Below are 27913 nucleotides of genomic sequence, written 5' to 3' on the forward strand. Positions count from 1 at the left end.
CATTTGTTTGTTCTTTAATGTATACAATAGTTACACAGTTCTTAGTTAACTCTGCATTTTACCTGAGCAAACAATTAGGTTGCTGTTGTAGCTGACAAAAAGGGCTGTTTTGTATTCCTTGTTAAATGTACGTGCAGTATATTTATATACTGATAGTTAAGTCTGTTTATATATAATATATAGCCCACAGCTTCCTTGACATTTTGGCTGCAAGATGGCGAGATTGATTGAATGTTTGTTTTGTGGCACAGCCAAGTCTTCTCACAGAAAGGCAAACATCAATTTATATTCCAGTATGATCCCCCAATATTTAAAATGTGTTGCTACTTGGAGTATGATTGGGATTACCACACTGGTTATCCCTTAATTATATCTGGGGTACGACCGCTTTGTGTTGGACACAAAACCAACTAGAGCTGCATGGTGTCTGGGATACGAATGGATTATGAATGGTGCTGGCAGAGGATCATCCTGCATCCCAGGTCAGTACAGGGCAATATGAACCCCACTAGATGCACAGTTAATACTGTACAAGACATAAGGACAGGACCCACCCGGTGCAAACTCTTAATAAACATGGGAACAATAAAACAGGAAGATGGTGTTCAATAAAATACATTTATTCAGCAGAAATGATTATATGTAAACAATGGGAGATTGCATATCAACCATCTGTGAAAACAAAAGCTAGAAACATGTAATAGTCTGCTTTTTCAAGGCTTGTAAAGTTGTGACAGACTGACCTTGTGGGGGGGGGGGGGGGGAGCTCATTATTTCTACAGTGAAAACGGACGTTGATTTTTTTAATAAATGTTTACAGGCAGTGTCACAGTGTACTAGTATTATAATGAATGTGATTCACCAGGTTTTGAACTACAGCACATGAGCCTGTTCTCTCGTGTCTCTGGTAATGCAATATGAACCTCCCAGGTGAGATTCTGTAATTCAAAAATGTAAAAAACTAAATATTCATAGTATATAGTATATAGTGACAATTGCAAAGGTTATTTTAAAAAGTATAGCTTGTTTTAGATGGAGGTAGTTCCCTTTAAATATGTCCCTTGTCATCTGTAATACTGTAGGTTTACAGTACATTGCTTTTGCATTATTGATTTTTAAAACTCAGAACTACTGAGGATGCTTTTTCCTTGGGTTTATAAATCTGATGGGCAGAGATGACTGGAATATATTTATTACAGCAAATGCAATGGTTTATTATTTAGATTCTACTGCATTGTGCCTGCTGTTTAAATATCTCCCGGTGGTGTAAAAGCACAAGAGACAGTTTATAAGCCCTTCTCTAACCTGAAGCAAGGCTGTGGAATGTGCTGATCGATCCAGAGACTAAAAGTCCTGCTGTCAAACCGCTTCAAAATGGCAAATCTATGCAGGCCTTGCATGCTTTGATACACAGCAGTAATGTGTAGCTCCAAACTATACTGTTTAAATATCATTGCAGATTTTTTTTTTCTCCTATTGTATCACAGCATGGTTGTAAAATACACCAGATTAGTTAATCAGTGAAGTTTTGCTGAATTTATTTATTTATTGTCAGAAAGTTGTAACTACCTATTAAAGAGGTGAGTAATCTCTTACATTGTTCTCTAAATCCAGATGCCATGCATGCTGTGATCTTATTAATTGGTGCCTCGCTCAACATGCTCATCAGAGTGCCTGTGGAGTGTATGGGTAAGTATTGGGATGGCAATGGTCTGGTCTGCATAATGATTACATGCTATGTATTGTAAAAGGGTGTAGTGGCCTTGAACTCTGTATGCACAATGCTGTGGTACTGTAAATAGGAGCATGGTGAAAGTGCACAGCCTAGTGTGACTGGCATGGGAAGAAGACATGTATGCAAATCATCAGGGACAGTGGAACTCATTCTGCGCTATGGCAGGCATGCTTTGAAATTCTACAGTGAATTTTACCTACTGGGCAAAAAATTGTCTTGATGGAATCGTTTGTCTATGCAACCACTACTTTGATGTACAAGCCCGTCACAGACACCAACTCTACTTTTTAGCACTAAATGGCTAAATGTAATACATTCTGCACTGTGTAGTTTCACAATGCATGTCTCCACTTCTTAATTCTGAAAGCGGTCCAGGAAAGTCATATTTCCCAATAACTTTCTTAAACTCAACAGTTTTCTACATGAGCACTGTTGGATTTGTCCAGTGCTTTACTCATATGATTTCCTGGGTAATGGATGGTCTCATGCAAGAATGTAATCTAGAGTTAAGATAGTTGCTGTGCTCAAGCTAAGTGGGAATGGATGGAGACAAACTATGGCTTTATATTCAGGAGTTTATACAGTGCTAATGGCAATTGTCTTTTTTTGTAAAATTTCTCAACATCCAATGGAAACATCTGCATTTTCACATCTGTAATATATTAGGTGAAATAGACAACGTGTGGTGACAATGATGTTCTCATTGTTAAAGAATCAAAATGTGTGGTCTTGAAATCTAAATGCTATATTCATGTTGTATACAGTGCATTTTTAAACATACGCTGGCAGTGTATAACAGTTAAGTTCATAGAATAAACTATGACGGGCTACGGTTCTGTTTCCTCTGCTGGCTAGTGGGGAGAATGTTAAGATATGAAAAGTGTTGTCAGTCAGAATACAATAATAAGAATCTACTGCTGCAGCCACCAGTCTTTTTTTCCTGCCTCCTAATGTTTTTGGGCCGCCACTGCAGTGTGCAGGATTTCAAGTCTAATGCTTCTCTGTGCACTGCTGTAATTGGTACAACATTCTTCTTAGCTTCAGGTCACCAGCACTTGGTTTCATTGCTCCAGGCTTCTCCACAGCAGCAGCATCCCGGAGAGCTCAAGCCACTTCATAGTCATTCTCTATTTAGCATTAAAAACAATAAATGGCACAAAATAATACATTCTCTTTATGGAGAATAAAGCTTCTTATCTTTAATCCATCCATAGCGTTCAGTTAAATCCAATATTTTCATTAAGAAAAAAATGATATCATCTTGCATATCCTCCTAAAAATATAAAAATAACATTTTCATTGAACGAAAACCTTAACATTTTCAAATTGACACATTTACATAACCTTATCAATATTAGTAGTTGTATAATTACTATTAATGTATTATTATTGTTGAAACAAAACGGTGACAGTGATTTTAGTTTAGACTTTTTGGTGAACATCTTGGCTGTTTAAAAAATGTATGAATACATACTAAACCAAAATGTAACGTATTGTTTTGCTTTTAGTGTGAGATGTTCATTCAGAGCTGAGGAAGACTGTGCAGTCACTGATTTGTGCAGTTCTGTGCATTGGCTGTAGGTATGGCTATAGGTTTAACATGGAATTATTGAAGAATTTGTTTTACCACCTTTTTTATATACTAACAATAGTCCATTGACATGGGTTAACCATGTACATAACATATTTGAATCTGAATATACTCCAATCTCTGTTAGTGGTAATTAAGAAACTCACAATCCCAACAACATCTTCCTTGTGTATTTGTAGTGTTGGGGAAGTTACTTTTAAAAAGTAATGTGTTACAGGTAACTAGTTCAAGTTCTAAGTAGTATCTTTTCAGCCACAGTTTACTGAGAATTAATTTTTCGTTACGGTCAGGCTGCATCTGGAAATATTCTTAGAAGATCCAGCTATCGAACCCATTCGTTCCCTCCTGATGCCATTTTCTAGCTAGGATATGAACAGCGTTTTTATGTGAAATGTAAGGTTTGCCTGTTTGAAGTAACCTTCTGATTTCTATGTTATGCATTAGTCATGGTCCTTCTTTATCTAACTAAAAGTAACTTATTTCTTCACATAAAACATAACCTGTTATCATATTTTGTTATCTGTTTGAAAAAGGAACCGTTAGTTAGTTACTGAAAAAAGTAATCTAATTACAGTAATGCGTTTACAAGTAATGCATTACTCCCCAACACTGCTTATCAAAAATCCAATACCTCACTAAAAGACATCCGCAGGGATTCAGATGAGCCATTCTATGTCACAACTAAACTAGCCAAATATGTCCCAATAAGAAGAATAATTTTGATGAGCTGGTACCAAATTAATTATGCTGAAGATTGCTTGCTTTTTGTCTGGTTTAGTCAACTCTATTGCAGATTCTAATTATTAAAACCCAATAGATCAATTCATTGTTTCTTGATTCCTGTTAACTTCCTGTGTCCAGCAGCTGCTACTGGACCATGTAACCTCAATTGCATTACATTATTAGGTACCTGGATGCAATATTTCAAATTTTGTATCCAGAACAAAAAGCAGTGCCATTTTAAATATTGTTTTACCTCTACCTGCTTTATGGTGAAGTATAGAAGAGTTGAAAGGTCACAATATCACAAGATTTCTCAAGATCAGGAAGCAAAAACGAATGATCTGAACATGGTAAAACAGGCCTGCAAACAACAAGGCAGCCAGTTAGAGAAACATTCTACAAATCTTAATATTGAAGCAACAACCCTTCAGAGTGATTGATGGAAAAAAAACACTTGAATGGCATTTGTAATCCATTGGTCGTTTGAAATGGAATGGCCCACAAGAGTGCTTAGCATCTTCATGTCAGTTCCATCTTGAAACATTTGGCCAACAATAATACAAATGTAATCAGCGTTTTAAAAAACAAAACATAACCCTAAAAGTAATTGGAACTGCCCTTCCAAGACTTGGAAGGAAGGTCTTGAGTAGATCCAACCCTATAACCCCTATGCTCACTCCCACCCACCTGAGCTCAGATTAAAAAGTCAGTAGCCGGCAAGAGATTAAAGGCTTTACACGTGTAGCTAAATTGTATCCTGTTAATATTACTACTATTGCAATAAAGAAGGTCTTTTTAAAAGTTTGTTTCTACACTAATGACAGTAATGGGTTTTGTAAAGCTACACCAAGTCCGTGTTCCAGCCGTGCTGTATCCAGCTATGAGAAAAGTGGAGGCACTGCCCTGTGTTAAACAAGCTCGCCATCCCCTTTTCATAACTGGGTGGTAACGCTGTCCTCTTGCCCTGCTTTCCAATTGTTAATGAGCACACTGCAACCCGCCTCCCAGCCATCAAACACGTCCTCTGTAGAGTTGATGAGCTTGGAGCTGGAAGCGGTGATGCTGGAAGCACAGTGAAGGGAGTTGCCACAGACGGGAGGCAGGAGACCGTCCATGCCGTTGACCTTGGCCGGCTCGTCCATGCCAACCGCATTGAGGTGAACCTCGCTCCGAGAGTACTTGAAGTCCTGCCACATGTGCTTGGGCTGAATAAGCCCGTCCGAGATGGTGTACATGGGTTCTGAGGAGCTGGGCTCCGAAACATGCCCGTTCATCTTGGAGAACAGCAGGCCCATTCTCTTGAAAGAGTCCTTTTTGGAGCTAGAGATTCTCTGCAGTCGGTTGCCGTTCTTGACGAAGGACTTCTTGAGGCCGTTGCTCTTTGGTTTCTCCTCCGCGATGTCGATTCCCGACATGGAGCGGAACAGAGCCGACACGCTGAAGGCGTCTCTCTTTTTGTCGGCCTGGTTGAAGGAGACATTCTTGGATTTGCACTTGCCCTCACCCTCGTCGTTCATCTCGTCTTTCAGGGTGGCATCGCTGCTGGAGGAGTAGGTCCGCCGCGGGGGCTTCCTGTTACCCAGCAGGTCGAGAACTTCATAGCGGAAACTGGAAATGTCCTGCTTCAGCTCCTGCAGGAAACAGAGAAAGCTGTAAATGTCGCAGAAAGAGCAGCAGAATGGGTGTGGAATATATAGTGTGTATATATATACTTATATATGTATTTTATAAGGGGTTTACTTTGTAGCTCCTGGTTGTAAAGAATCATGGGGAAAGTCCTGTAATTGTTTTGTTAACAGAAGACAGATAGGAAGTTTTAAAAGGCTGCTGGGAAGTTTTAACTACATTCACTTTGCAAGAAACAAGTAGAGTGTGGATGACTGCTCAGTTCTTGCCACATCATGATGCATTTCCTTGTGCAGAACTGCAACATGTTCGCTGTGAGGCACACATATGGCTCTCATGTCATTTCATTACTGTTCTAGGACACTGCATAATTACTAACAGGTAATTATAATAGTACTTGAATGCAATTAGTGAGAAAGCAGTATCTGTGAAGCCTGATAATAAAGGAAGAGGGTGTATGTGTGTGTTGAGAGTGATTTGGAAAAGGTATTACTTAAGAGAGAGGTGCAGCACTGAATTACGGCAGCTAGGGGCATTAACTAGCACCTTACAAAGGGCAGCTTTTGATGCAGTATCGGGTTACTTGTGTTGTAACAGCGAATCCTTCTAAGCCTTTATTATGCCACAAAGAGGGTAAGCTTTAAGAGCACGTATGGAAACCTCTGAATGATGCTAAACAGCGCCCCCTGTTCCCTACAATGGCAGTTGTGACTCTATGGAGCACATTATGTAACAACTGCACCAACCCCATTCCAGTGTCCCTCACTGTGAATAATGTCTTCCCCACCAGTACCACCCTATATAACTGCAAGGAAGGTGAGCTCACCTTGAAATTCTCCTCCGTTAGACCCTCGTCTGTCTTGGCACTCCTTATCATGGAGGCTACATATCGTTTCACCAAATTTCTTATGACTTCCTGAAATGGAGCACAATTTTAATGTGGTCAATAAACCAGTTGTGGGGGAAAAAAAGATCATTTCTTTCAATTCAATTTCAAGATTTATTTTCCCATCACAATGAAAACAATATCAGTACTACGTGTGTGCATTTATTATTAAAGTTTAATACCAATTAAAACCCATTTTATAGCGATTTCACAATATTATATTAGTCTTCTAAGAAGCAGCTGCCATCTATAGCATACATTGCATTTGAAATATATCTCCATTCCATCAGTTTTACTTTTGCAACATTTGGCTTGTATGATAATGATGATATGGTAAAGAAATAATACTGACAGAAGTGATGTCTGTTATCAGATAGTTTGTATGGCATGGAAATCATGTTCAATGAACATCAGTTTACTGATTTATTTATTCTTCTAATATATATATATATATATATATATATATATATATTAATTATAGGGAGCTGTGTAAGGTAGAGGCCTCTTGAGGGTGCATAAGCTTCTGTTGTGCAGCACTCTAGAAATAATTTCATTAAATTGAAACTTGTGTCCCAATTGACTAATGCAGGGTCACTTGACCAAAAAAAGTTTCGGCTGTTACCCAAAACACAGTCTGTAGTTGAGCGGGCACTGGTGTGCTTTAACCTCACCCACAATAAACAAAATGGCGTGCCAGCCACAGCCTTGCAGAATTCTCTGGAACAAGATTGTAAGGGAATGGGGGCAGGGCAGAGCTGCAGTAAGCAGGGGGTGTAGCCAGGGACTATGGGCTTTGTAAGTAGTTGCTATTGGTTGTTTTATGTGTTTTAATAAAAACTGTTCCCCTTGGGTATAAAGCCCATTATCTGTCACTTTATTTACCTTTGGGCAACAGATTCCCACTATAATTCCCAGCTTAAGTGAATATGTATAGAGTGTTGTGTAGGAGTGTTCAGGATATTGAAACAGAGAGCATTCCTACCTGGTAGTGTTGGTTCTGGATGAGGATGTCAGCATGGCGTTCCTGAAATGATAGATACAAATAATAAGCACCATCACAGAGGTCCAAAAAATTAAAACCCCTTCAATAACACTGTCAGTATAGTGCAGGACCATCATCGGCCCTTGGTCACTCTTTTGGTGCCTCTAGATCAGAGAACGACCCATATCCCATTTCCTCATCTTGCCCACAGGGGCAGTAGGATCTGTAACATAAATGAGTATTGATTATTATATCTTATTATTTTTCCTGTTTCTTTTGACATCAAGAAATAACCCCTTCTGCTGTGCATCCTAATGACCTGGAATCAATCCCTCTTCCCTGTGCCTTCCTCAGCAGTCTGTGGTGTTGGTGTTTAATCTGACCTTGGAGCAGACCCCAATCAAACCTTTTAAAAACGAATCAGGGGATAACGATTCAGAGAGCTTTGGGCTCTGCAAGCTGATTCGCAAACATTACTATTGAATTTAAAATGAAATAGACTTCACGCATGGCTGCATGTCGGGCACATACTGACAAATGATGGTTGAACACAGGCCGTTGTTATTTTTGACCGGTTTCTTTTTTGTGGGATTTAATCTGCTATCGTATTATATTACACACCTGAGAAGGTACACAGTCTTCCTTGCAAGAATAATAGTTTTTTTCTGCATTAAAAGAGCATTGAAATGAATAATATTCTAAAAACCTGTAGAATAAAAATAGTCTGCTGTACTAACAAGAAATCTTAGTTTTAAATAGAATTGATATGTCTTTTAATGTTTGAAAGACAAAGCCTGCATTGAAACGCCTGTCTAATTGTTTTAGTATCACTCTATCTTATTATTCAGTGTTTTAAATGTAAGGGTGCAAACATCTGGAAAAATAAACTACATGTGTTTTTAAATACATGCTAAAAAACGAAATCCAAAAAATGATTAACATAATTTTATACCGGTATTGATCAAATATAACTGGAAGTCTTTTTGCTTGTAACCTTGCATAACTATTTAACTTCTATAGTGTACCTGGTGTTCTTCACATACGAGTGCACAGCTAGACTGGCTCAAATTTCCCATTACGTTTGGTTCTATCTTCACCAAAAACAAGAGACAAGACTGGTGAACATCACTGCATTTTAAAGTAAGATTACATTAATCCCAATACTATTTTTAATGACGGAAGACAGCAAGGCAGACAAGATCCAAAGAAACCAATTGTGCTGATTAGTCCCACTTTTTAAATTCTCACACACACACACACACACACACACACATATATATAAATGACTGTGATTGCTATAGGAGATACAGCATCGTAGTGTTAAGAACACCTGACATTACAATGTGACTCATTACAATGGCTCAGCATTAAAAAGAGTTCTACGTGCTGCTCAGGGTGGGTCACAGGCAAGTCTGTAATACTCCAACCAGCAGGACAATCTCACATCCACTGTGATACATTTACTATGGAGGGACATTTGTCTGTGTTTTGCACACAGGAATATATAGAGCACACATGGTGTTCTAAAACTTGTAATTTTAAACACCGTATTTTAAGTTTGTCTAAAGAAGTTAACAACAGTGGAGAAAGGTTTAATAAATATCAAACTTTGTTTAAATAATACAAACTTTAAAAAATTGACAAAGCTACAGTATACGAACGCGAATAACGTAGGTTTAATTGAGCAACAATAACAACTCCTCTTGAGAGACCAGTCTCCTCTTCATCAAATCAAACTGCAGTCTACCCTCTGTAGAGAAACACACTGCAAATTGATGCCTCCCATTTTATTACAAATGCTATTCCTGTAGTTTTAAACTGATTCAGAAACCCATAGTGCATCACTTTGGCTTTTTTTTTTTAGCATGTCCTTTTCAATTAAAGTAACGTGCCATGTAACAATACACTAATCCAATATTTTGGCCCATGGTATTTGAGATGTTTTTAGAAGCAGAATTCCTACACTGTCAGCTGATACAGCACCCCTATCTGGGTTGCGAGTTTGATGTCCTGTCCTGGTTCCAGGAATGGTTTTTATGAAAGCTTGCTTTGCAGCTCTTAACGTGCTTCTCCATCTCCGAACTGCCAGGGAATGTGCATTACAAACAGGAGAGCTCTCTGTGACAGACAGACCCTGTGTAATCCCTCTGCAGATTTCATTAATAACAGCAGCCTCACTCTGCATCCTGTCACACACGCACACACACACACACACACACACACACTGCTGCAGTGGAGATGGAACACAATAGTCTTCATCAGAAAGACACTGAAACACATCCGAGAGAACTGCACTGCTACAGCTAACAAAGTTGTTTTGCACCAAACTTGTATCATATACTCCTACTCCTACATATGTTCAGATCACCTCTGGGTATAATCCTATAAACTCCTGATTCTGTAGTATTATTAGCCTTCTACGCACTGTGTGATTTATTACAGGGCTAGGAGGATGCTCTGGTAATAAAATGGTCATGCAGATAACCTTATGGCAGCTTTAACCTTTTCAGTGCCTCTGACTGGAGCTCTTAATTTGTGAGGTCATGCATAGCTTGTTATGTAAAAGAGTACAAGCTACAAGAATAAAAACTAAACACACGGCCTCTGCCTGGCCTGGTGAGCTCCTGCTTTCACTTCTTTAGGGGGTTCAGTTCAGGAGAGGTTGTAGCCAACTGCGTTTCATGTAGGTGTTAATAGGATGATGTAAACATGCCCTTTTTACACATTCCTTTTATTAAGGTTAAATGCTTTTACTGGGAACTTTGTTGTTTTGTTTTTACACAATTGAATATTGAAACCTTTAGAATCAGTAACCCCAAACTAACAATGCCACTTCAGTCAGGTAGGATTTTGGTTTATTTGCCAGTAGGGTGCCTATCAATTGGTTTGCTACAAATAACATGTTTTTAATCTTACTACATTCGGTTCCCCTGCTGACTGTTCAACTGTGAAAAATCACGCTTGACAAACTTCAGCTCACTTTTAACCACCATGACACTGAACAATTCTTCAGACTACTGCAATAAAACCTTAAAGCTGAGGTACCACAAAGCCAGTGGCTTGAAACCTGGTTCCAGAATGGGAGATCTAGCTTGAGGCAACTTTAGTGACTCAAATCCCAGGTCTTCCCTGGTGTGCCATGCTCCCTCAGCTTCACAGTACATACTTTATATATTCTATTTATAGACAATTAAACCTTTAAATTAAAGCTAAATCTAATAAAACAGAAATTTGTAAAACTGGAAAAACGAAGATAGAAAGGCAGTTTGTAAAAACAGAACAATTAAAAAAAAGTCCAGCAAAGAAAAAACTGAATACAATTGGAATTTAAAAAGGACAAAACTCAGATAAAACAGTAAGAGTAGGGTGGGTGAACAGCGTGTGATCGGGTTCCTATGAGGACAGTCTGTGCGTATCGTCAATGCAGCTGAACTGAAATCGATGCAAGATTCTCCCAATAATCATCAATTGCAAAACATACATATATTTTAATGCAGCTTTTTGTCTGCTTGTCTGTCCTAAAATATTTACATATGTTTGTGTGGTTTTATGTTTAAGAGCTCTAAAGTCGCTACAAACCGTAAAAGACAATGAAACCCTTTATATATATTAATAGTATAATAATTTCTCAAAATATTATATAAATCTCACAAAATATCATTCTTTTAATTGTACAGTTCACCTAGTTTATATTCGGCACACAAAAAAATCAAATTTTTCAAAGTGTTTTTTTTTATTATATAATAGTTTAAGATGAGCGTTACAGCCAATTTTGTGACTCAGCAGCTGCGACATGTCTGTGGCACCTCCATTCTGGGTTGCAGTCTCCCTATTTCGACCGGGTCTCATGGTCCAGATCATGTTACACATACAAAACACATTCTCTGCAGACCCAATTGACAGGAATTCTGCCAATCAGAACATTAAAATAAAATTAAAAAAACGTAAGCAGTATTTTGACGTCATGACCACCTGCCCATCGTGAAAACCGTACATGATTGGTTAGTCCTATGGGTCATGAAGACATACCACTTTGAATTACTAACATATCGGGTGTGGTTTTAAAGTTATATAGGGGTGGCAATAAATGATGCGCTTGCTGATCTGCAACTCATTTCTGCTACTGTGCCTTTGTGACCCCCAAATAACTGTTAGTGAAAATTAAATATAATTTATAATGCTGCACCTCTTAAGAGACACATTCATTTACTTTAACATAAGCATATCATTATCACATTTTGATATGTTGTAAAAAAAAAGAAAAGAAAAAAAGAACCCTTTTAAAATGACTCCTACACATTTTAGAGCAGTATGGACTGCAGCTGCTCAGTGGGTGCCTCCCACTTCTGACAGGTGGTTTACAATGAGAGATGGTGTTTTTAGAGGCACTTACTGTACAACCTAGTCAGCAATTTGATATGTCAACATAAAAATTCAGCACACGTAAAACATTTGAATTGTGATGTTATTTTAATATAATCCCTTTTATTTTTTTATCTATTGAAACTCAAAGTTAGGTCAGAGTGCAACAGTAAATCCACAATGGACTTCCAGTTAAGTAATGAGCGATTTGTTGTGCATCTAAAAGGCTTATATATATAGTTTCAGGTATCTTAAATTAGGCAGAGCTTGTGTGTGATTTTTATTTTTTTTTTGGTCTGTCTGGATACGTTTCATGGAAGGCCTGTGCTGCACTATGAACACTTGCACACATGAGCACCAAGCCCATTCATTCAACAACACTGTCTGCCATGACTGCGTACTTAAACACCGGGAAACCAAATGTGTTGTGTAATCTTTTTCCTGTGGTGCGTACTTCATGAATCACCCTGTATATCGTTCATGAACTATAACTAAGGAAAACGTCATCTTTATGTTTGATAATGGGATCTCTATGACGAGGATGGCTGCTCACCGTGAATGTCTTGAAGTTCTCATGTTTCTTGTGCTCCTCGTCACGGCTCTTCCCAGGGCAGAGCTGCCGGTGGAGCCACATGCACAGGTACCAGATGGACTTGGGGCTCACGATGATGTTGAAGGGGGGCGGCAGGGTGCCCCCCTCATCAAAATAGCTCATCCACAGCTTCGTCCGGGCAAACTTCCACTCGATATCGGCGTGGTCCTGCAAACATTCATCAAGACTGTTAGAGCTGTCCAGCCCCTTGTGTTTTCTAACAGGCTAATGGTGCAGTGCTGTAAGGTACGATGGCACAGAAAAGAGTCCGCGGACACGACAGCTTCCACACACATCGAGAGAGGGAGAGCATCTCAATCCTGACCTGAACACTCCCTGCGTGCCATACAGTCCTGCTCCTGTCTGCAGCACTGACAATTGTACTGAATTGTGTTTGTTTTATGATTTGGATTACACCAATGTCCACTGGGATCTGAGCAGCTGAATTCAAACCCAGGTCTCGCCTATTGCACCACTAGATCCCATTTAAAAAAAGAGACAAAATGCTTGACATACTTCAGAAAGCTATGACCTCACAAGACCATGTTGAGAATATCAGCTCTATACGGGTTTATTGTACAATGAGGTAAAATGTATAAGAATCGAAGTCAAGTAGATAAACATTTCAGCTAGTGCCTTTATCATATGCCGTAAATTTGAGGGGCTAATAATCTAGTCTCTCATTTCTTTCACCTCTGGAGGGCTGGGTTTGACTGACATTAGTGAAATCCTCATCACAAAATTAACACTGTTTAGCACAGACTGACTGACGAGGCCTAGGACTGAATGGCAGGCCATGCATCTATCTCTCTCTCTCTCTCTCTCTCTCTCTCTCTCTCTCTCTCTCTCTCTCTCTCTCTCTCTCTCTCTCTCTCTCTCTCTCTCTCTCTCTCTCTCTCTCTCTCTCTCTCTCTCTCTCTCTCTCTCTCTCTCTCTCTCTCTCTCGTGTTGCAAGTCCCATCACCCCTCATCTTTTAGTAACTGAAATTAAAAAGAAAAAAGAGAAGAATGAAAATGACCGTAATGGAAGGACACTGCCACTCTAACTGTATTGTCATTAATAATTAGATGAGCTATTTGTCACAACTTAAAGGAATTAGACCACTATATTATACAATTTGATTAGACTTCACAGAAAGAGAGGCACAATGAAAACCAAACCCGCAAACTAGCTGGTGTGTTACTCAGCCTGTGTGTAGGCGAGCGCAGGGTGCCTCTGCGATCTGAGCAGCAATGATTGAATTACAGTCACAGCTGCTCTTATTACACAACAGATTGCACATTTAATGGGGTCATGGCACCAGGAACGATTCGTACGGTTATTTGAATTTTAAATAAAACAAAAAAAAAGTAAGGAAACCTATTAAAACCAAATTCTAGAACATAATCGCCCCTCCGAGACGCTGCAATGAAATGTTACTGAGGAAACCCAGACTGGTGGTTGTCTCTACCAATATGCAAGAGAGCCATGCTGCTGTTATAGAACTTTAAACCTGATCTCACCAACAGGGGTCGCAATCTGTAACAGCACACAACACTGCTCGTTAAACTGCCCTTTAACCTCAAATAACAGCTGCGGCCAATCTATGAGATATTGGATATGGCACCAATTTAACAGGAGTTAATCAAGAGAATATTTTGTATTTTATGTCCACCTTTATAAAGACATTCTTTTTTCATCAACAGTGAATTATCAAACAAAATAAAAACATAAATGCATGTAAAAATAACAACAGGCACGTGAAATATCCCCTTCTTGTACTGGACAGAGCGATCTTTAACAGAAATGTTTCCGATCTTTGCTGCAGCTGGTGTCTTTATTTTCATTGAAGATATTTTAAAGAAATTGTGCATCTGTATGCAGTGTGTTCAATCATTTACCGGAAGCAAACTAAATCTGCTGCCGTGTTCCTAAATACAGTGTAACAGGTAGTGCGTCGATAATGCAAATGTTTGCTGTATTTATTTCTAAGTGATACAGCTGTGTACATTTACACTATTCTTTCAGAAGTGGGATTTTCACAGGGAACTATTAGCCCTTAAACCAGTCTCTTCGGGTTCAGCTTGCGAAACAGGACGCTGGACACGTATATTGTTCCGTGCACTTTTTATTTAAGGCTGAGTTGCAGATACAAATACTATACAAAACCTTGTATAATAAAACAGCGATCGGGCACCGCTGCTCCGCGCCTAGACCAATTCAAAAACCCCAAGCAAGAACAATCTCGAATGTTCCAGAGTGTCCCTCCAAAACTGTCAGACTCCCCAACACAACTGCAACAATACATTCCGGGTAAGCAGCAGGTATGTCCAGGTTGTGGGGCAGCCGTGGAGACACTTCTGGACGTATAAGTAAGTCAGACCAAGGACCTTTGTATGCCTTCAGACGATTGTAATGTACAATCCATGATTTTGCTCGTAGATCTTTTGGGTCGGTGATTTCATAAGTCACGCCAGGACAACCTTCTCTATCCAATCTCTTCAAAACTTTATACGGCCCTTTCCATCTGGGAGCGAGTTTGTTTCTCTGATTGGCAGGATCATCAAGGAAAACAAGATCACCCTCGGCATATGGATGAAAAGCGAGCTTTTGATCATAATGAGTCTTTTGCTGTAGTTTAGACTCTTTAGACTGCTGCGCTGCAATCTCAAAAGCATGTGACAGGCGGTTAATGACATCCTGGGCATATGCTGCAGGTGTGCCAGGAGTTGCATGAGAATTTAATGAACTGCAATTTAACAAAACGTCCACAAGCAGACGAGGTTCGCGGCCGTGAGCAAGGAAAAATGGAGTGTATCCGGTACTAGAATGTACACTTGAATTGTATGCATGCTCCACTTGTGAGAGATATTTATCCCACTCTCCTCCATTCTGGTAGATGTACTTAGCTAGCTGATCTTTTAGTGTTCTGTTCAGTCTTTCCACCATGCCATCTGACTGTGCGTGGTAAGGTGACGTTCGTGTCTTTTCGATTCCCAACTTGCTACACAGCTGCTTCACCAGATCAGACTCAAACTGTCTACCCTGATCGGTGTGGATGGACTCAGGTATGCCATGCTGACGAATGTACTCTTCAAATAAACATTGAGCTACACTTGTTGCATGCTGATCTTTTAAAGGAAAGAGATTCACATAGCGTGTAAAATAATCCATTACAACAAGAACATACCTGTTGCCTTGAGAAGTGACTGGTAACTCTGTGAGGTCTGCAGGGATTTTTTGAAACGGACGATCCACCACAATAGACTGCAGAGGTGCTCTAGCTTTTGGTGTTGGAGCACTGAGAGTTTGACAGGGTAAACATTCTGTACAGAACTTATAAATGTCATGTGACACATAAGGCCAATAGCAGATTTTCCTAGCTCTTTGCAATGTTCGTTCAGTCCCTAAATGTCCACTAAACACATTTCCATGCAGGTAAGTAAGAGCTTATCTTCCTAAAGTCAATGCAAAATCTGTAGCTGCCGTCCTTCTTTTTAACTAAAACAACAGGTGAGGCCCAAGGGCTGCAGCTTTCCTCAATGATGTTATGGGACAGCAACTGCTGAACTTATTTCTCTATTTCTTCCTTCAAGGCTGGGGAAGTCCTATAAGCACGTTGGCGGATTGGTTGGGCATCGCCAGTTCGAATGTGGTGTTTTACAGCATCCGTGCGTCCATAGTCATGTTCATGTGAACTAAATACGTCACAGTACTTGAAAAGTAAGTTCTCCAGTTGCTCCTTTTGTTGAACACTCAAATTAGACTGACTGAGGTCCACTTCGGGTAGCACTGTTCCTTCTGTCTGGCTGATGTTGTTCACAGTAGCTTCAATCACCTGGAATTCTTCACCTCCTTGATTTATAAGAGAGTAAAAATTTCCCAGCGGTGTGTTACTTGGGACCTGACAGTCTTCGTTTGTAGGATTCATGACACGAATGGTTGTTAGTCCTTTCTTCACTGGAGACATGGTTCTGGCAACGAACAGACCAGGGTAGTTACAGGGCTCTGGTTCCAGTATTCCTAAGTAATTTGAAGTCAGGGCTTGATGTTCTGTAGTAGGCTGCAGCTTTGCCATGATATTCATCTGAGTCATTGCAGGTATAGAGATTGGGGCTAACGTCACAGCATTACAACAAAGAGGTGTGATTTGCTTAGAAAACAATAGTGGGACTTTCCCATTCCACAACTGTAGCTGTCCACCTCGTACATCAATCACTGCATGGTGTTTCTGTAGAAAATCCCAACCTAGTATAACAGCTTGATTGGAATTTCTTATTACTTGAACATCATGTTGAAACACCTCCTCTCCCAGTCTAATGCTTATGGTTAGTGTCCCAAGAGTGTCAAGGCACTCACCAGTCACTGACCTTGCCAACATATATGTCTTTTTGATGGACTTTGTCTTCAGTGCTGGTATTGACATTCTTAAACTTTCACTGATTAAAGAAATTTCTGAACCAGTATCCATGAAGGCTTGAACAGCGGTATCTTCAATGACAGCAAAAACATATGATGTTGGAGAATCTTTTAAAGCTGAAGCTTCCAAGTCTGGGCCCCTGTTATTCACTGTAGCAGCCACTTGGCCCGCAGTACCTGCTACCATTCATTTCCCTGATATGTGGTGTTCTCAGGATCAAAGCAAAGGTGCTGTTCCCTGTATCTGGAACCAGGCCTTCCCTCATTGCGTTTAGGACTGGGTGTTCTTCTCGTGTATCTTTCACTTGAGTGGATAGCTGTGCTCTACATGTGAAGGTGAAGAAGGATATTTTTGTGATCTAGAGGCAGAACTATATCCCTCAGGGGATACCTGTCTTGATGAGCGATATTTTTCTCTGCCACGGTCTTGTTTGGCCCGTTCTGGAGAGTGTTGACAGTCCCTTTTACTCTCATTACCCTGGCTGTGCCCACGTTTCAGATTTTCTTGCTGTTGCTTTAATTGGTTAATTTCTACTCTCAGTGCTTTAACATCTGCAGTCAAATCCACAATAGCTTGCATTAACTTAGGGGATTCCTCTAATGCAGATGCAACAGACTTGCTTGACACCATGGCTGTTATGATTTTCCCAGATTTACATTCAGACACTTGTTCCAGAACCTTCTCATTTGCTGTACTTAAGGGATATGGAGGAGCAGTTTTTAATGCCTCCTGAGCCCGCTCCCACTTGCAAGCAATTGTTAGGGCCTCCTCCAAACTACTTGCACCATGCTCATGACACTTAGCCTGCAGCACTGGATCTAGACCAGCAACAAAACGTCTAAAGTGCTCCATTTCAACAGCTGGCTGTCCATAATTGGGAAATGCCTCTTGCACTAGTCTGCCTATTTCTGCTGCATACACTTCTAATGCTTTTTTAGGCTGGCGTGGTCTTGCATTAACAAAAGTTTGAAAATATAACATATATTCTTTCCTTCCAAAGACTTCTTTTAATTTCTCTACTGTTTTAGCATAGTCTTTTTGTATTTCAGGGGATAAAGAAACCCAGTAGGAAAGTGCATCACCACTTAAACGTGTTGGTAAAATTGTTGCAAGATCTTGGTGTTGTGTGTCTGTACCGGCTTTTACAGCTAATTCCAGACGAGTTTTCCACAAAGAAAAACTTTCTTTATCCTTTCCATCTCCGTGTAAGCACGGAGGTAGCTCAACACGGTAATGAATTACTCTGGTTGTGTTCATGCGTCTTTCTGCATTAACAGGTTCATTTTCGGTTTCGTTTTCATGAGCTGCGTCTACATAATCCTCTTGGTCTAGCGCATTTTCCATTGTTTCGTATTGTACTTGTTTAACTTAGATATCTGCGGTTAACTGACGGTTTACTGTAAGTTATTATTTTTTTTATTTTTTTTTATTTTTTACATCAACAGTTCACTCACCACCGCCGTGGTTTTCCCTCAGTCACCAGCAAGCACAGTTCACTGCATCAGGCCTCGGAAAAAAAAACAATATCCCACCGCTGCCACCAGTCTGTAAGCCCTTAAACCAGCCTCTTCGGGTTCAGCTTGCGAAACAGGACACTGGACACGTATATTGTTCCGTGCACTTTTTATTTAAGGCTGAGTTGCAGATACAAATACTATACAAAACCTTGTATAATAAAACAGCGATCGGGCACCGCTGCTCCGTGCCTAGACCAATTAAAAAACCCCAAGCAAGAACAATCTCGAATGTTCCAGAGTGTCCCTCCAAAACTGTCCAACTCCCCAACACAACTGCAACAATACATTCCGGGTAAGCAGCAAAACAAATAGCGGCAACTCAGTATAATCAAACTAATATATACATACAGTATTTCAAATTTTGTAAAATAATAATTTTTGTACATATATATTTCTACAGTAACATAACCAATGTCACACTACATATTACACAACAATGGGTACATTTAGGGTGACCAGATAGAAAGAGTGAAAAATCGGGACGCCTTCAGTTGGTGACGGGAGGAAAGAAACCTTGTGAACTACTGCACAACACAAGTGACGTAAACTATGTATCTTTCTTCTGTAGATAGGCTTTTTTATTCCTTCACCTTCCTGTGTGCATTGCAATTAGGCAAAAACAAAAACGTAGAGAAATATAATTTTTTTTAAAAAATACTCCAAAGCGGTTAACTTTCTTGTTTACTGTTCAGATGACAACAATGTTTTAATCAATCAGTTCGTCTGCACTGGCTTTTCTGTGACCTGCTGTACTGTACGTAGCAGGTGGGACAAAGTCAGTGCTGCATTGTCTTGATTTAGGTTGCTAAAATCTAGTTTTCAGCATTAGACGTTAAATACCAAAATTGGACGACACAGAAGAACAAGCAAAGTATATTTCGGCTGAGAATCGTATCAAGACATTTCCCAAAGAAACTGTACATGCAGATGGTATTAATTGTTTTGCACATCTTGTAATGTGTCTTAAAGAAAATACGATCGATCGCTATAACTTCAGAATCACACATTAAACAAAAGGCTACTACAGAGGCTGCTGAACAGAACGTAAAACAAACAACATCTTTCAGAAAAAAACTGGAAAGTCAGCGCAGACAAAAAAGTATTCCTGTGTTGATTTAACTTAGTATTCCTAAGTTAAATCAGCACTACAGGCACAATCAAGCACAGCTACCTCGGTTCAAACAACCTGCTGTTTACTTTTTAAATGCAGTTAGAATTTTAGACCCAAACAGGCACATTTTCTTTGTTTTAACTCAGTACCGATAAAATAAATTCCTAGATGGGGCAAATAACATGACAACGAACATGCTGCATATATGGACTTTATTAAAGAATGTCAGATACCTTTGGGTAACCGAGTTTTGGGACTGTTTCTAATTGATGTCCACATAGCTTTGCCTTACACTTCCAACCAATTCAGTGGATGCAGACTTGCAGTCTCAATGTATGGGCAAATCCACACCAGAGAGAGAATGTCGGCAGCAGCTCTTGGGAGATTTTGCATGATTGCCTTTTAACAAATGACAGCACTCTGTTTTAGTAAGGAAGCAAGTACCACTTTTATAGTGCTCTGAAATATTAGGTGTATTTAATGTTTATACAGGTGTGCGAAATGTCTGTGAAATCCTAATTATAACCCTAATCCTAATTGGAGGGCTTGACCATGGACATATGATTGAATCCTTTTTTTCCCCCACTGCGTTCGGTACTTGCACTTGTCCTTTTTGTTTTTTCGTGACAGGCTCGTCACAACACACTCTAAAAATCGGGACAAATGGTGTCCCAACAGTACCTCAATCGGGACGCGGGACAAAGCCTCTAATATCAGGACGATCCTGATTTTATCAGGACGTCTGGTCACCCTTGGTACATTTCACAGAAATCGTAAAATCTGTGATAACTGTTAAAAAATCCAGCCTTGTTCATGGTTTATCTGAATAGTCAGGCAGCTGGGAGCTTGCAACATGCTGCTCTTATTAGAGAGGTCTAAATACTGAAGCTGACGTCCTATTGCTTTCAACAGGAGCAGAACGTGGCATTTTTAATGAGAAGGCCTTAAAGCATGGTTTTACTGTATACCATTTTAAAACATAATAAAAATACTTTAAAAAGAATGTTCATTTATTCTTGCTCATGCATATTAAATAGCTGACTTCTGTGTGAATTCAAAGGGTTTTAATACATTTATTTTCAAGCTTCATGTTTTATAGAGAAGCCCCATCCCCCACTGGCATGGTATGAGAGGGAGCGTGCAATGACTTGGGAGGGCAACAGTTTAAACTAATGTAATGAATAGATGTGTATGAGGAGCCTGCTTCTCATTTAGTTAAGTGGTTTATCTCCCCCTCCTCCGCAGCAGATAGAAGGCCTGCTGCTGGTGACTCAAGCCCTGTGTGGTGGATAGGAAGGTGTCTGTTTTCACACATGATGACTGATGAGCTGGAGATGAAGGGCATGGGAAATAGAAGAACACACAGAGTTTACACTCCCAGCTCTGTCTCTCTCTATCATACACAAATCAGCTTGTCTTTGACACATCCTGTGTCTCTGGACGTCACACACAATCTGTTTCTTTGTCTATCTGTCTTTCTGTCCATCCATCACACACACACCCCCCTCCTGTCTGTCTCAATCTCTCCCGCTGACTCACGCAATCTGTCTACTGTAAAAAAAAAAAAAAAAAAAAATACAAAAACAGTTACCAAATGCAGATCATCACTGGTCCAAATCAAAGTGAAAGTGTAGCTTCTACCAATCATAGGGTGTAAACACAATGGGCTACATACTCCAAATCGTCATTAGCATGCTTAGTTTTTCAAATTTTAAAAACACGCACAGTCATTTTAATGTTGGCACTTGTGGGTAGTATAAAGTTGTTTCTTATTCATTTTAGATTTGTAGTTGGTGTTTTTTCCTTTGACCAAAAAATTCAGTAATGAGTATTTTTAAGAATTTAACACAATGCTGTACTCACTGCAGTGAGCTGGGAGTGTAAATGCAATGCTGTACTCACTGCAGTGAGCTGGGAGTGTAAATGCAATGCTGTACTCACTGCAGTGAGCTGGGAGTGTAAATGCAATGCTGTACTCACTGCAGTGAGCTGGGAGTGTAAATGCAATGCTGTACTCACTGCAGTGAGCTGGGAGTGTAAATGCAATGCTGTACTCACTGCAGTGAGCTGGGAGTGTAAATGCAATGCTGTACTCACTGCAGTGAGCTGGGAGTGTAAATGCAATGCTGTACTCACTGCAGTGAGCTGGGAGTGTAAATGCAATGCTGTACTCACTGCAGTGAGCTGGGAGTGTAAATGCAATGCTGTACTCACTGCAATGAGCTGGTAGGAGTTGTTCATCATGGCTATCAGCATGTTGAGCAGCACCACGAGAGAGATCACATTGTACGTGCCAAACATGGTGGCGCCAACAAATTCCGTGAACTCATGTCGGGCTTTCACATTGGTGACGTAGAGATTCAGCAAACCAAACACAGACCAGAACAGGGACTGCAGGGTCTCAAATAGCCTGAAAGACAAACAGCCTTCATTAGAAATCTCACATTCAATTTGTTTTTTTTTTTTCAATTCTTTTGAGTTTGAATTTTAGTGCTAATGAAAAGATGAAGTTTACTGTCTACAGTCAGTCTCAGTTCATTATTACTGTGGGATTGCAAAGGTTAATGCATGTTATTAACTTAAATCCACCTCCAGGGCTGTACAAAATTAGAGCTGTTAGGATCACGAAAAATCACCATGACTACCATACACCAGTACAGTATGACATACAGTATGGATGGACAGTGTCTTCCGCATAACCCCACACTCTGATACCCTCAACAGATAGAAAATGATAACAAATGTTATCACAATTGAAAAAGTGGTTGAGTGGTATACTGTACATACTGTACTTAAAGATACATTCTCCATGCATATGCATCCCCAGCATTAGATTAATGGGTTTATGGTAAGTGACGTTCTCTGCATAACATTTTATATAACCAATGTCAGACACGTTCTACAGAACAGGTGCTTGCTGCAGTGTAGTAAAACATTGGGACAAATTGTTGCATTTCTTCAGGTGGCCCTTTTGAAGCTGTTTTTAAATATTTATAAAGCCAATCCTGAGGGAAAACATGTATGTTGAAATGTCACAGACAAATGGCACTAAAAAGAGAAGACATGCTTTTGACTTTTCATTATGATACAGCCTCTGATAGGCGGCGCATGGTTTATATACAGATGGGATGGGATAGGATTTATTGAAGCGCCTCGAACAATCCGTCAAACCGTGACTGGAACACAAACCTGACTGAAAAAATAACTCCAGGGCATCGGCATTAGCACACAATCAATAGTGGCATTGTTCACTTGTGCTGTAAGATATGCATAACCTATACTTAGGCAATCACTGAGTGGAAAACTCTGATACAGAACCAAGGATATTATACTGGTGAAGGTGGCTGTTTTCTCCAGGTTCACCACAGTATATGCACCCTGAAGCTATAGTTATTATATGACAACAGTTTGGGTATTTATTTCTTGCATTAAGGAATATTTACAATTTGATATTAAGTAGTTACATACAGTATATGTTAATATGCTTTGTGTAGGGTATCTAATTGTTATAAGTGATTTAATAGTGTGTAGTTTGGGCAAATCTGCTCAAACTGGGACAAATGATGTCTCTTTTAATAAGAGACATGCTACACATGACTTGGCATAGATCACAAAAATGAAGATTTTACTTGTGGACTATAGTACTATCAAACATGAAGAACATGTTGTTTTTTTTATCTTTTCAATTGCATCATATGCTCCTGTTTGTTTGTGCATCTTATAGCTTGGTTCTGAATATGTTTATATCATTTCTTATAATTACAGAATATCTATTCAGGATTAATGTTATCCATCAGTAAATCCCACCCTATGTTATTATTTGGTGTGTTTTCACCTTGCCAGTATTGTGCTAAACCTTGCGTTTCAGTTTGATTTCAACCCAGTCAGTCATCCGGGTCTTTATGACATTTGTTTATCCAGACTGTACTGTATCGTTTTAATCACAGCATAACAGGACTGGGAATCACAAAGTGAATGTCAAAGATTCCACTTGTCATACCCTGGGAAAGTGGAGTGAATTTGTTGATTCCAAAGGGAAAATTAAACATAAGAACATATAGGAACGAGAGAAGGCCATTCGCCTCGTCCAGTAGATAGCATCTGATTGATCTCAAAACTTTGTCAAGTTGGATCCCAGTGATTGTGAATCAAGCACATGAGCAGGTAAATAGGTCATTATGTGTGCTATTGGTTTCCTGCAGTACCTACGTTGAGAAGGCGTTGTTGTGTTTCTCACAGTGGATATCATGTGTGCTATTGGTTTCCTGCAGTACCTACGTTGAGAAGGCATTGTTCTGTTTCTCACAGCGGATGCCCTTGCAGTTATGGGGCTCCTCTGCAGCGCTGGTCTCATAGTAGAAGTACAGCTGGTTCAGGCCATTGGCGAAGGCAAGCAGCACCAGGCAGTAGATGAAGAGGAACTTGAGGATGTCCAGCAGCATGCGGCCCAGCGAGATCTGCAGGGGCCCCAGGTGGGAGTTGGCAGTGAACAGGGAGATGAGCCGCAGGGAACTGAAGATGTTGGCAATGGCAAACAGGGCCTCTGCGATTAGGGTGGGGTGCCACATCTCCCACTCCTCCCGGGGACGAGAGCCATTGTACTGGGGGAAGAAGCAGCGAGATGCATTTATAATAAATGTTTTCAAGAAATTGGAAACTAAAAACCACAACAGGAACAATTCACATTTCTACAGCACCTTTCCTCAAGGAACCCAAAGCGCTTCATGCACACACAAAAAAACGAACAATTAACCAATAAATTAAAAACAGTCTAATTACAGAATTTGATTTTTTTAAAAAAGATATAAAATGTGGTTTTAATTGTAAAAAAGCTAGTTTGTAGAAATTGAACAAATAAGAGTGTTATGAAATTGGAATTTTAAAAAAGGACAAAAAGATAATGTAGTTTTGATAGTAAAATAGGAAACCTAAGATAGAAAAGCTATTTTGTAAAAATAAGTTTTCAGTCTTGACTTAAAAACAGTAAGAGTCCCAGCTTCCCTGACAAGAAGGCAGACCATTCCATTATTTAGGAGCTTTACAAGAATAGCTTTTATGAATGCTATAAAGGTGTAAAAAAGAAAAACCTAAACAGTATTTTTCCATTGATTTGTCACATTTTAAACAAATACAAATAAACTCCCTGTAAATGACTTGTTTTCAATTAAAAATGCACAGCTTTTAAAAATGCTGTGTAAACTTTCAGTGAAAACTAAACAGCATTTTACTGTCAACATGAGTCTTGCACTGTGGAAATAAATCAGATATTCAAATGTTTCGGCCAGTGCCATTTTCAGTGAACTCGATCAGGCTGTGTATCGGTTAGTGAATGACATTTATTTATTTTCAATACCAGTGCCATCATTTACTGTATAATTCACCATTTGCGGTGAAAAAGAAGGCCACCTTAAAATATAATAATAATTCAAATATAAATGCCAAGTCGAGTTTTGTGATAATGTAATAGTTTAAACAATTTACTCCACAGGCTTGGATGTTTAAGCACAGATGTACAGCCTTAAAAGCCCTTCTAGTTCAATACTGATCAGTTCACATGTACATACAGTATGTGGGGGGAAAACATAGGTGCTCAATGCTCTTTTCATTTCTACACTGTGAACAAACATTGTATTGCTCTGTATATTTGTTAGGATTTCCAGTTAGGTGCCTGTCGGCATAGCAATACCCACTTTGATTTATTTTCTAAAGTACCAGTAAACTGCCGCAGGTGCAGAGAAAAGAAACGGAAAGCATGAGTCTGTGTTTGAGAAGCAGCATTGTGTTTCCACTCCCAGCTCATTGCAGTGAGACATTTGTTTTGTCAGGAATGCACGGCTGCATTTATCCATCGCCCTCCTTGTTTGATTTAGTGGCTCTCATTGCACGGGTCTGAGAGGGCAGTCGTGTCAAACCAACGGCTCAAACACGCTGCAGGGCTCGGCTGACAGACACGGTGAGCAATGTCTCTCTTTGAGCCAGAGCTCTCGGAGCAGCTCACAGTATATCTGTGCTTCTGAGCTTTGCTTGAAGTGACATGTCACACAGAAATGGACATGCATATATACTGATGTATAAACACCCTCTACCCTCCAACACATTTTGAGACAGATGAATTTGTAGCAGCAGAATCAATTTAGTTGTTACGACTGTAAATGGATTAATTTCAGATGTTTTGCTATTGACTGATACTTGTAACTGCTAACACTGCACTCAGATGTATTTTATTATCATTTTTAACTCTTTATGTTACTGTTTTGTATGTGATGTTATTGCTATACTTGATGTATGTATTGTGTAGCTGTTCTAACAGCATTGTATGCTAATCGTCATCTTAGCAGCAGTGTGAGCCTTCTTGGCCAGGGCAGCATTGTAAATCAGAACTTGTCTGCTTAAATAAAGGTGATTGATCAATTGAATAAATAACAGGTTGCAGATTCATCTGTTGATAAAAATCCCCTGAAACATCTGTGACTCCGGAGGTCTCTACACATAAACTTGACTTCACACAATATGAAAGTAGCAACATCATGCTCAGGATGACTAAGAAATGCAAAAATAAAAATTAAAGTTAAAGAAAATAATGATCTTCAGTTGATATTAGGGTGGGTGAAGCAGGTGTCTGGTGATTGTGCTTATGGAGAGCTCTGTGCTGCTAATGATAATGTATTTATCTTGCTCTTAATTGTATTATTACTTGTTATTACTTGTACTGTGATACTTGAAATGTATTTGCTTACGATTGTAAGTCGCCCTGGATAAGGGCGTCTGCTAAGAAATAAATAATAATAATAATAATAATAATGAACGTTGCAGTTTTCAACTCATTGTATAATTAAATACAGTACGAATCAGTACGAATAATCGCAATGGTTTTGATGGTTTGGTTTCATTTATTAGGCACGCCTGCATTTTAGTAACAGCAATAGCGACTGGTTGAATTTCTTTACGGTGTTTGGCAGAGTACTTTCTGTACATCCAGATTATCCTGTGTATCATTTCAACAGTCAAAAATGCATACATTTCTTATTTGCAAATCAAAAACGAAGGAAGAAAACACAAAAGCGTCTACAGAAAGTGCAAAGCCACAGAAAGTTATTCCAAGTCCCTTTTGGATCATTTTTATGCTGGCTTTAATAAGAAGCTTATTATTGTTAGTTATTATAGTTTGTCTTGAGGTTAATGGTTTTGATGCTGTAAACATTTTAAATGGCACACATAATTACGCTGAGATGGGAAGTAAATGGTAACATGTGACATAAATTATATATTAAATAAACAGGGAAACATTAATTTGTTTATCAGATTGTTCTGCCTTTTTTTGCAACTATGTTACCATTCAGTAGAGCGAAAATTGTAACGGGGTACTTGAGCTGAAACCTCCAGGCAGAATGGGTACAGTTTTAAATAAAGGTTGAAAAACACTGCTCTATGTAATTTAGCCATGTGGTTTAACAAATGCTCTGTACTTCACCACAGAAGCACCTGTGTGCAAATAACCTGTGTGCAAGTATCTGATTTATCTTCCTAATTTTTTTTTATTATTATTATTATTTAGAGACCCCAATTATTTTACCCCCAATTGTCTTCCAAATTTAGAATGTCCAATAATTTTTAACTCACCACAACAACTTCCCACACAGCTCAGAACTGAAGGTTCAGTGGGCGTCCTCCAATCCCACAACCAAGCCAGTTCCTGCTTTACACTCAGGAACTCAAGAGCAGATGGCAACAAGCTCTAGGCCTCTGGAGGACAAAGACCAGCCCTGCAGGTGTCTGCCTGAGCTCGCTAGATGCCTAGTGCACTGAGGAGAAACAGTCCCTGATGGTTTTGCCTCCCTAACCCGCGGCAGCGGCAAAGCCAATACGACGCTCCCTCCAGAATCCCCAGGAAAGACCGACCCCTGCGCTCCCCTGACTGTACGACTCATCCTGCACTCCTCAACATGGCCATGCTTTTCCCAGGTGAGCCACTTGAGGACCCCATGATTTATCTTTTCTACTAGAAATTGTATTATGCACTTCTTAGTATTAAATGCGAAGTACTGTACCCAATTTCCTTTTCCACAAAAGTTGAAGGATTTAACCTGACTTGGATTCATCTTTATTCAGTTGAAACCCTTACCATTAATAGCATTTTTTACCTTGACATATGCAACAATCTTTAATGAGATGGTGGCGAGATACAGGGAGTTCATTGCGAAATCCATCAGGTTCCACCAGTCATGGATATACTCGGTGAACCCCCCGTCCCACATTTCTTTAATTTCAGCCCAAATGAATCCTGAAAGCAGAAGAAGAGAGCGGTGCTATTGAAAGAAGGGGAATCTGCATACATTTCATATATTTAATACCACCATGTATGCAATATTTCCCTTGATGGCACTGTCT

At 39.5% G+C, this 27913-nt stretch overlaps 1 protein-coding gene across 1 annotated transcript in view; it reads right to left on the reverse strand.

Annotated features, from left to right (window-relative positions):
• Nucleotides 1–68: 68 nt before the first annotated feature.
• The window catches only part of LOC117430198 (short transient receptor potential channel 5-like), an 81297-nt gene continuing 53452 nt past the window's right edge, over nt 69–27913 (reverse strand). Inside the window, exons 5-11 of the mRNA XM_034050007.3 lie at nt 27667–27806; nt 23804–24126; nt 21740–21935; nt 12459–12665; nt 7544–7585; nt 6502–6591; nt 69–5680 (exon numbers count right to left, since the gene is read on the reverse strand). Coding sequence (XP_033905898.1) covers nt 4982–5680; nt 6502–6591; nt 7544–7585; nt 12459–12665; nt 21740–21935; nt 23804–24126; nt 27667–27806 — 1697 coding nt within the window. The 3' untranslated portion in view covers nt 69–4981. The remainder of the gene's footprint in view (nt 5681–6501; nt 6592–7543; nt 7586–12458; nt 12666–21739; nt 21936–23803; nt 24127–27666; nt 27807–27913) is intronic.

This window comes from Acipenser ruthenus, chromosome 26, assembly GCF_902713425.1.
Source record: "Acipenser ruthenus chromosome 26, fAciRut3.2 maternal haplotype, whole genome shotgun sequence".
NCBI classification, from domain to species: Eukaryota; Metazoa; Chordata; class Actinopteri; order Acipenseriformes; family Acipenseridae; genus Acipenser; species Acipenser ruthenus.